General features: G+C 41.3%; 1 protein-coding gene across 1 annotated transcript in view; it reads right to left on the bottom strand.

Annotated features, from left to right (window-relative positions):
* Window positions 1–1913: 1913 nt before the first annotated feature.
* PARP15 (poly(ADP-ribose) polymerase family member 15) overlaps window positions 1914–10194 on the bottom strand; it is a 41251-nt gene continuing 32970 nt past the window's right edge. Inside the window, exon 14 of the mRNA XM_053663086.1 lies at window positions 1914–1967. Within this exon, the coding sequence (XP_053519061.1) occupies window positions 1929–1967 (39 nt within the window). The 3' untranslated portion in view covers window positions 1914–1928. The remainder of the gene's footprint in view (window positions 1968–10194) is intronic.

Below are 10194 nucleotides of genomic sequence, written 5' to 3'. Positions count from 1 at the left end.
GTAGAAAATCTCAGATATTTCACACAGCAGTATTTTCACTTATATGTCCCCCTAGAGCAAGGGACATAAAGGAAAGAATAAACAAATGGTATCTCATCAAAATAAAAAAGTTTCTGCACGGCTAAAGAGAACAGTATTAAAATAAAAAGATAACCAAGTGTATGGGAAAACATATTTGCCAATGATTCCTCAGACAAGGGTTTAATGTCCAAAATATATAAAGAACTCACACGACTCCACTTTAAGAAGACAAGCAACCCAATTAAAAAATGGGCAAAGGACTTGAACAGACACTTTTTCAAGGAGGACATAAAGAGGGTCCAGAGACACATGAAAAGATGTTCAGTATTGCTAGCCATCAGAGAGATGCCAATTAAAACCACAATGAGATACCCCTTCACACCAGTCACAATGGCCATCATAAGCAAAGCAACAAACAACAAGTGTTGGAGAGGTTGTGGAGAAAAGGGAATCCTAGTGCACTGTTGGTGGGATTGCAGACTGGTGCAACCACTATGGAAAACAGTATGGAATTTCCTCAGAAAACTAAAAATGAATCTGCCTTTTGACACAGCAATTCCATTGCTAGGATTATATCCTAAGAACCCTGAAACACCAATCCAAAAGAATGCACACACCCCAATGTTCATAGCAGCACAATTTACAATAGCTAAGTGCCAGAAGTGACCTAGGTGCCCATCAGTAAATGAATGGATCAAAAAACTATGGTACATTTACATAATGGAATTCTATGCAGCAGAAAGAAAGGAGGAGCTCCTACCCTTTGTGACAGCATGGATGGGACCGTAAAGCATTACCAAAGACACTGAAATAGAGAACAGGCTAACAGTGACTAAAGGGAGAGAATTTCAGGTGAAAAGGGTGAAGGATTTTCAGGAACAATTGTAAAAGACACATGGACAACAACAGGAGGAGGGTGAAAACAGGAGGGAGGTGGGGAGGTCTGGGGGGTTGGGCTGGGGTTGGGGGGAAAATGCAGGAAACTTTTCTCAAACAATTAAAAAATACTTTTTTTAAACTATCTAAAATTAATAAATTAAGCATTAAATTAAGCAATAAATTAAGCATTAAAAAAAAAGCATAATTGGCGGGTACAAAATAGATAGGGGGAGGCTAAGAATACTATGTGAAATGGAGAAGCCAAAGAACTTATATGTATGACCCATGGACATGAACTAAAGTGGGGAAATATGGGTGGGAGTTGGTGTGCAGGGTGGGGAGGAATAAAGGGGGGAAATGGGACAACTGTATTAGCATAATCAATAAAATATATTTTAAAAAATACAAAAAAGAAAGGATAGAAAAGAGGTTTGAAAAAAGGTTAATCAGATAAGAGTTCCAGCTGGTGGCAATTTTCCTAGTGTTTCTTTTTTCTCTGATCAACAATTCTTTACCTGCACCGTGGGTTCTTCCTCCCTGGAACACAATGGTTCAGATACCATCTCTATCACTTGTAGACAACCTGGGGCACAAAGGTTGAATTTCAGGTCAATCTCCTGGAGTCACAGAAGTCATGTATCCCAGTTCCTGGAACAATAGCTTTCCACATGCTTTAATCACTTAACCCTATCAACAATAACTAAAGCTAAAATCTTTAACTCTTGAGTTCCCCTATCAGGTTGGCTTCACTTCTAATTATTACTTGTTTGTAATGGCCTGAACCTTAGGCTGTTACCTGTGTAATATTAGTCCTTTGGTCCTTGTACAATGCAATAAGAGAACTTGGTAGAAAGATGACCTGAAGGAAGGAAGCTTTTTTTTTGAAGTCAAGAGCCCAAATGGTCTGTCTTCCACTCTGAAGCTCCTTTCTCTATTAGCCCATCATGGCCCCATGAGGCCTATGAAAGCTGGAAGGGCCCCTTCCAAGGCAGAGCGAGCTCCATGCTCTTCTCATCTCTAGATCCTTTTCATTGTTCTGTTTCTCTAGTAGGAGAGAGAAGAAGGAACTGGGAAAACAGAGTCAAAGAGTTAATCCAAAACACACGTCTTAACATCTTGTCTCATCTACATATTACTGAGAAAGCCATTTCTTCTAGGCTCATCCTAGAGTATTTTTCCTTTGGGGGTTGAGCCACAGGGAAAGCATTGAGTTTTGTAGCTAAACATATAGTTCACTTGATTAATTAAAATTCACTTTAAACGTATTTAAAAACTTGGCTCCTGGTTGACAACCTGGGTAATTTTATTGAAGTTAATGTGAAAAAAATCCCACATTGCACTATAAAACACAAAGGCCTGAACAGAAGAATTTTCTTTTTTTTTTTTGGCAGAAAGATTGCTCTTTCATTATAAAAATCATTTCTAATTTATTCTCCCTGACTAAGTAGAATGTGAAGAGATGTTTTGAGATGAAGAGGATGCCAGGTTTGGCATAAAGAAACAAGAACATACTGGGCACTTTAAAGGAAAGGCTTGGGTTGGAGAGGTGTGGTTGGATTTTGTGAAAGTCAAAATTATTTAGTTGATGGTTTTTAGTTATAGAATTGTGATTTTAGGTAATGAGGAGCTTTGGAGAAATAACTTACTGTGTTGAAAAAGACTTTCTTGCCTTGGCTGGTGTAGCTCAGAGTGTTGGGCATCATCGCCCTGAGAACTGAAATGTTGCCAGTTTGATTCCCAGTCAGGGCACATGCCTGGGTTGCAGACCAGGTCCCCAGTTGGGGGTGATGAGAGGCAACCAATTGATGTATCTCTTGCACATTGATGTTTCTCTCCACCTCTTTCTCCCTCCCTTCCCCTCTCTCTAAAAATGAATAAAATCTTCAAAAAAGAAGAAAGAAAAAAGACTTTCTTAACAGGATAAAGAAAAGAAAGTTAGAGAATATTTATATTCTAATGACAACAAAAATAATATGAACAAGGGAGAAGGAGCAAAGTTCTTTTAAAATTGTTTTTCATTCTAATTACAAGATTCCCTTCATATATTTACTAATAGTTTTGGTAAAGACCAAGACTCACATGAAATACTAGAAAAAATATATTGGTCTCTGCCCCTGGTTCTTGGCCGACAGCTCTTAAAATCCTTGTAATTTCCTAAGTGATAAGAACATTATTCTAAAACTTGACCTCAGTTCCTGACACAAGAGTCCTTAAATAAACTTGGAATTTCCTCAGTGTGGCAATGTCTTTTGGTGGGCTTCTGGATGCGGGCTGGTCACCAAAGAGACCAAACTATAATTAGAAACTTGGAACTGTTGATCTTAAGCAAAAAGTCAGCTAGATATTCCTCCAAAAAAGGGGTTTGTTCAGGGAAAAAGAGAATTGCAACCCAGAACACACAGCCATGGCAAGTTCAACAATACAAATAAAGAGGAAGTTCTTTTGTAGATGGGTAAAAGAAATTAGGAGGGCTGTCGTTTACCCAGAGCTCCTTCTATAGGTTTTTTGACTGAAATAGGCACGGGAGTTCCCTCTGTAGACCCTCTGGATTCCAATCTGGTTGAGGTCAACTATCAATTTTTTTAAAGAACTTTCAGCCTCATTGCCTATTTTCCAGAAATGGAAGGGAGGCTAGAAAGTGAATTAATAATTGATCATACCTACGAGTTGAAGCCTGCATAAAAATCACAAAGGTATAAAGTTTAAGAGGCTTCAGAGTTGGTGAGCACATGGAAGTGCTGAGAGACTAGCTCTCTCTGAGCAAGCAAGAAAGCTCCATGCCCCTTGCCTATACTTTTTTTAAACTTTTTTATTGATTATGCCATTACATTTGTTCTATTCCCCCCTCTGTCCCCCTCCACCTTGCAGACCCCTCCCCCACCATTTCCCCCTTTAGTTCATGAACATGTGTCTCAAATTCTTTAGATTCTGTATTTCCCCTACTATTCTTACCCTCCCCTATCTATTTTCTATCTACTGTCTATGCTACTTATTCTCTGTACCTTTTTCTCCACCCTTCTCCTTCTCCCACTCCCCTGTTGCTAATCCTCCACGTGATCTTCATTTCTATGATTCACTCCTGATCCAGCTGTCCTCTTAATTTGCTTTTGTTTTAGGTGTGGTTGTTACTAACTGTGAGTTTGCTGTCCTTTCACTGTTCAACTTTTTTATCTTCTTTTTCTTAGGTAAGTCCCTTTAACATTTCATATAATAAGGGCTTGGTGATGATAAACTCCTTGAATTTGGTCTTATCTGAGAAGCACTTTATCTGTCCTTCCATTCTAAATGAAAACTTTGCTGGATAGAGCAATCTTGGTTGTAGGTCTTTGGTTTTCATGACTCGGAATACCTCTTTCCAGCCCCTTCTTGCCTGTAAGGTCTCTTTTGAGAAATCTGCTGACAGTCTGATGGGAACTCCTTTGTAGGTGACTGTCCCCTTATCTCTTGCTGCTTCTAGGATTCTCTCCTTCATTTTAATCTTGGCTAATGTAATGATGATGTGCCTTGGTGTGTTTCTTCTTGGGTCCAACTTCTTTGGGATTCTCTGAGCTTCCTGGATTTTCTGGAAGTCTATTTCCTCTGCCAGAATGGGGAAGTTCTCTTTTATTATTTGTTCAAATCAGGTTTCCACTCGTGACTCTTCCCCTTCTGGTACCCCTATAATTTGAATGTTGGAACGCTTAAAGATGTCCTGGAGGTTCCTAAGCCTCTCCTCATTTTTTGAATTCTTGTTTCTTCATTCTTTTCTGTTTGGCCATTATTTGCTTTCTTCTGGTCCACTCCATTGATTTGAGTCCCAGACTCCTTTCCATTACTATTGATTTCCTTTGCATTACCATTCATTTCAATTAGTTTAGCTTTCATATGTTTCTCTAGTTTGTGACTAAAATCAACCAGTTCTGTGAGGATCCTGATAACCAGTATTTTGAATTGTGCATCTGAAAGTTTGGCTATTTCTTCATCACTTAGATTTATTCGCTCTGGGGCTCTGAGTTGTTCTTGAGCCATTTTTGGTCTGTTCATGCCGGTAAGTAAGAGGAGCGAAGCCTTAGTTGTTTACCAGGGCAGGGTCACCCAGGTCGCTGGTTTGTGACGCTGTGTGTGGGGGCGTGGTCAGAGAGGGAGCAATGGCGGTCCTCTCTGCTAGCCCAGTCTGTCCCATCCCACCACTCGCCCCAGCCTGTTTATCCGAGCAGAATTGTTCGAGCCTGCTGCCCCGCGTCGAGCAGTCTCAATGCTCACCTCTTCACTGGTCTATCTGCACGCAGGTGCGTGACCTACCACAGCCAGCCAGCCACGCCTCTTCCCTGTGTGCTCTTGTAGCTAGCCCACGATCCAAGCCTTCGGCTGCTTCCGCACCACCAGGTCAGGGTTCTTTTTGGTCAACCGCTGCTGGCTTCGCCCCCCTTACCAGTTTAGCCGAGCATTTCGTCCTTTTTTGGACTCTGTATTATCGATTTTCTGTGTGGTCTGGTTGAGTTTATCGTTGTTAAAAATAGTTGTTCTTAGATTTGGTTGTGCACAGAAGCAAGGTGGGTCCACCTACACCTCCATCTTGGCGGAAGTCCCCCCTTGCCTATACTTTGCCCTGTGAGTTACATAGGGCAACTGATTATTCATCAGTATCCTTTATCATATCCTTCCGTATTAAACCAGTAAAGGTGTTTCCCTGAGTTTTATGAGCCATTCTAGCATGTCATTGAACCTGAGGAGTAGGTTATGGAAACCCCATTGAGTCAGAAGTACAAGTAACAACCAGGAACTTATAATTAGCATCTGAAGTGTGGGGGGGGGCGGGGAGTGCAAGGATGCGGGGGGGGGGGGTAAGTAGGTAGTGTCAGAATTAAGTTATATTGTGGGACACCCAACTGATATTACAGAGAATTGTTTAGTGTAGGAAAAAAACATACGCACATATCTGGTGTCAGAAGTGTTTGTGGTAAGTAGTGTGAGAGTAAAAGACAAATACACAAGAAAAGTGGATTTTTTAAAAACAGCTTATAAATGTAATAATTTAATCAACTAAGGTTGTAAGACATTTATTTTTTGTTTTTGAAAATTATTTTTCATTGCCTTTGCTATTACAGTTGTCCTGATTTTTCTCCTTTGCCTCCCTTTATCCAGTACCCCCACTCCCTCAGACCATCCTCACACCATTGTTCAAATCCATGGATCATGAGTATAAGTTCTTTTTTAAAAAATATATTTTATTGATTATGCTATTGCAGTAGTCCAATTTTTTCTCCTTTATTCTCCTCTGTCCTGCAATCCCCCTCCCACCCACACTCCCCCTTCCCCTTCGTTCATGTCCATCGGTCATACATATGAATTTTTGGCTTCTTCATTTCCTATACTATTCTTAGCCTCCCCATGTCTATTTTGTACCTACCATTCATGCTATTTATTCTCTGTACTTTTTTCCCCACTACCCCCTCTCCACTGATAGCCCTCCATGTAATCTCCATTTTTGTGATTCTGTTCCTGTTCTAGTTCATTTTTGTTTGTTTTTTAGGTTCAGTTTTTAATAGTTGTGAGTTTGCTGTCATTTTATTGCTCATATTTTTGATCATTTTCTTTTTCTTAGATAAGTCCCTTTAACATTTCATATAAGGGCTTGGTGATGATGAACTCCTTGAACTTGACCTTATCTGGGAAGCACTTTATCTGCCCTTCCTTTCTAAATCATAGCTTGCTGAACAGAGTCATCTTGGATGTAGGTCCCTGCCTTTCATGACTTGGAATACATCTTTCCAGCCCCCTCTTGCCTGAAAGATTTCTTTTGAGAAATCAGCTGATTGTCTCATGGGTACTCCTTTGTAGGTAATTGTCTCCTTTTCTCTTGCTGCTTTTAAGATTCTCTCCTTATCTTTAATCTTGGGTAGTGTAATGATGATGTGCCTTGGTGTGTGCTTCCTTGGTTCAACTTCTTTGGGACTCTCTGAGCTTACTGGACTTCCTGGAAGTCTATTTCCTTTGCCATATTGAGGAAGTTCTCCTTCATTATTTGTTCAAATGAGTTTTCAAGTTCTTGGTCTCCCTCTTCTCCTTCTGATACCCCTATAATTTGGATGTTGTAATGTTTAAAGATGTCCAGGAGGTTTCTAAGCCTCTCCTCATTTTGTTGAATTCTTGTTTCTTCATTCTGTTCTGGTTGAATGTTTATTTCTTCCTTCTGGTCCAAACCGTTGATCTGAGTCCTGGTTTCCTTCCTTTTACTTTTGGTTCCCTGTACATTTTCCATTTTTTCACTCTTCATAGCCTTCAGTTCTTCCTCTATTTTGCAACTATACTCAACCATTTTTGTGAGCATCCTGATTACCAGTATTTTGAACTCCGCATCTAATAGGTTGGCTATCTCAGCAGCAAGTTCTACTTTTTGATCTTTGATCTGTTCTTTCATTTGGGATATATATTTGTCTTAACATGCCTGTTACATTTTAAGAGGTGAATCCTTAGGTATTCGCCAGGGTGGAGCAACCCAGGTCACTGGGTTATGGCACTGTTTGTGGGGAAGGGGTCCGCAAAGGAACAATGCCAGTTGCTCAGCTCTCAGCTGGCTTTCAGTCACTTCCCCCACTACCCACAGGCAAATTGGGCCCTTCTGGTGCTGATTCCTGTGGGCAGGGGTGGGTACAGGGCAGGGGGGGGCGCTTGCGTACATTCTAGGATCCTGTGGGTCTCTTCAAAGAACTCTTCTGTGCAGCTAGGAGTTTTTTCTGCTACTGCAGTTCCCATAAGTTTTTACAGCCAGAGGTTTTGAGGTTTTCATTTCCTTGTGGTGGAATCCTGGGCTGCACAGTCTGTTTCACTCTCCAGTTGTTCCACCTGGTTTATCTGCACATGAATGTGGGACCGCCTGGTCTGCCTGCTGCTGCTTCACCCACCCGGTCCTCCAACCACCGCCTTACTGCAAGTCCTCTCCACCAATCCTCTCTGCCCAGCTGCTCATCTCTGCCCCTCCTACTGGTCTGGATGAATTTTTCTTGTTTAAGTCCTTGGTTGTAGGATTTCTATACAGTTGGCTTTCTGGCAGTTCCTATTGTTTTTTTGTTTTTAAATTCATTGCTGTCCTTGTTTTGGTTGTGCAAGGAGGCACAGTGTATGCATCCATCTTGGCTGGAAGTCCCCAGTTTAAGTTCTTTGGCTACTGCATTTCCTATACTGTACTTTACATCCCCATAGCTATTCTGTAACTACCTATTTGTAATTCTTGATCCCTTCACCTCTTCACCCATTGCCCCACACATGCCTCCCATCTGGCAACCATCAAAATGCTCTCCATATCCATGATTCTGTCTCCGTTCTTCTTTGCTTAGTTTGTTTTTTAGATTCAATTGTTGATAGGTATGTATTTATTGCCATTTTATTGTTCATAGTTTTGATCTTTTTTTCCTTAAATAAGTCTCTTTAACATTTCATGTAATAATGGTTTAGTGATGATGAACTCCTTTAGTTTTTTCTTGTCTGGGAAACTGTTTATCTGCCCTTCACTTCTAAATGATAGCTTTGCTAGGTAGAGCAATTTTGGCTGTAGGTTCCTGCTTTTTATGACTTTCAATATTTTTTTCCTGCCCCTACTAGCCTGTAAAGTTTCTTTTGAAATATCAGCTGAGAGTCTTCTGGGGACACCCTTGTAAGTAACTAACAGTTCTTTTTTCTTGCTGCTTTTAAGATTCTTTCTTTATCTTGACAAATTGGCATTTTAATTATGATGTGTATTGGATTGGGCCTCTTTGCATCTCTCATAATTATGACTCTTCATGCTTCCTGGACTTACATGTCTATTTCTTTCACCATGTTAATAATAATAACTTTTATTATTATTCCTAATAGACTTCCAATTTCATGCTCTTTCTCTTCTTCTGGCACCCCTATGATGCTAATGTTGAAACACTTGAAATTATCTGAGAGGCTACTTACACTATCCTCATTTTGGGGGGTTATTTTTTTCCTGCTTTTTGGTCTGATTGGTTGTTTTTTGGTTCCTTATGTTTCAAAACATTGATTTGATTCTTGGCTTTATCCGCTGTACTGCTGTTTCCCTACAGATTGTTCCTTATTTCAATTAGTGTATCCTTTGTTTCTGAATGGATCTTTTTTATGCTGTTGAGGTCCTCCCTAAGTTCACTGAACATCGTTATAACCAGTGGCCACCAGCCTGGCAGTAGCAGCAGCCAGCCTAGATTCACAATTTGGCTTCACGTGGAAATCTCCAAGCCCAGTACAAGTGGCAGAGTTTTGAACACTGCATCTGATAGATTGCTTATCTCCATTTTGTTTAGTTCTTTTTCTGGAGTTTTGATCTGTTCTTTTATTTGGACCATGTTTCTTTGTCTGCTTATTTTGGCAGCCTCCCTGTGTTTGTTTCTATGTATTAGGTAGAGCTGCTATGACTCTCTGTCTTGGCCACACAACCTAATGTAGTAGGTGTCCTGCAAGGTCCAGTGGCAGGGCCCTATCAACCAAGCTGGATACTCAAGGTGTGCCCTCCGTGTAGGCTGAGTATACCCTCCTCTTGCAGTTGAGCCTTGATTGCTGCTGGCAGACCAATGGGATGAATTTACCCAGGCCAGTCAGCTGCAAGGATTGGTTGTGACCACTGACCACTAGCCTCTACCCTCCATTAAAGGTCAGTTGTGCAGGGGCAGGGTGGTGGTGCTCTGATGTGGTCTGTAGTTGTCCACTGGCTGTGAAGGCTTAGGAATATCTCTGGTGGGGCAGGTGAAGGTTAACCCCGACCTGTGTTCTCTCCAAGGCCACCCTGCATGAGCTATAAAGCAGTCTGTGATATCTGCCACTTGTGCTGGGCTTAGAGATTCCCACATGAAGCCAAATTGTGAATCTAGGCTGGCTGCTGCTACTGCCAGGCTGGTGGCCACTTAGTAAGCAGTACGGGGGCCTTGGGGCTCACTGAGGCTGGCTGATGATTGTTTGATATGATTTAGGAAATTCTGTAGCATGAGCCAAGACCAGCCATTTACGTAGTAAAGTCATGGTTAACAGTTTGGGTGGGCCAGTGAGTTGGGTGGTATGGAGTCTCAGGGGTTTTCCAGAGCAGAGCAGCCATTGTTAGCCAGGTTGATGATGTTTCAGATATGGCATTGGCCTGCTGGTCCTATGGCTTTTTGCAGGGAGGGCTCAGAAAGTGACAATGGCCTCTGCTTGCCTTTCTCTCTAAGAGAAAACTTTTCCCCGGTTCTTGCCTTGATCCCAGATATTTCAGTTTCTCTCCATATATCATTGGTGCCTTTCAAGCTGCTACCCCATTGCTGGAGCTCAGAGGGAGTGAATCTG

Source organism: Artibeus jamaicensis, unplaced genomic scaffold, assembly GCF_021234435.1.
Source record: "Artibeus jamaicensis isolate MK-2021 breed Jamaican fruit bat unplaced genomic scaffold, CSHL_Jam_final contig_3126, whole genome shotgun sequence".
Taxonomy (NCBI): Eukaryota; Metazoa; Chordata; class Mammalia; order Chiroptera; family Phyllostomidae; genus Artibeus; species Artibeus jamaicensis.
Note: the sequence above shows the minus strand (reverse complement) of the source record. Positions and strands in the feature narration are given on the sequence as shown.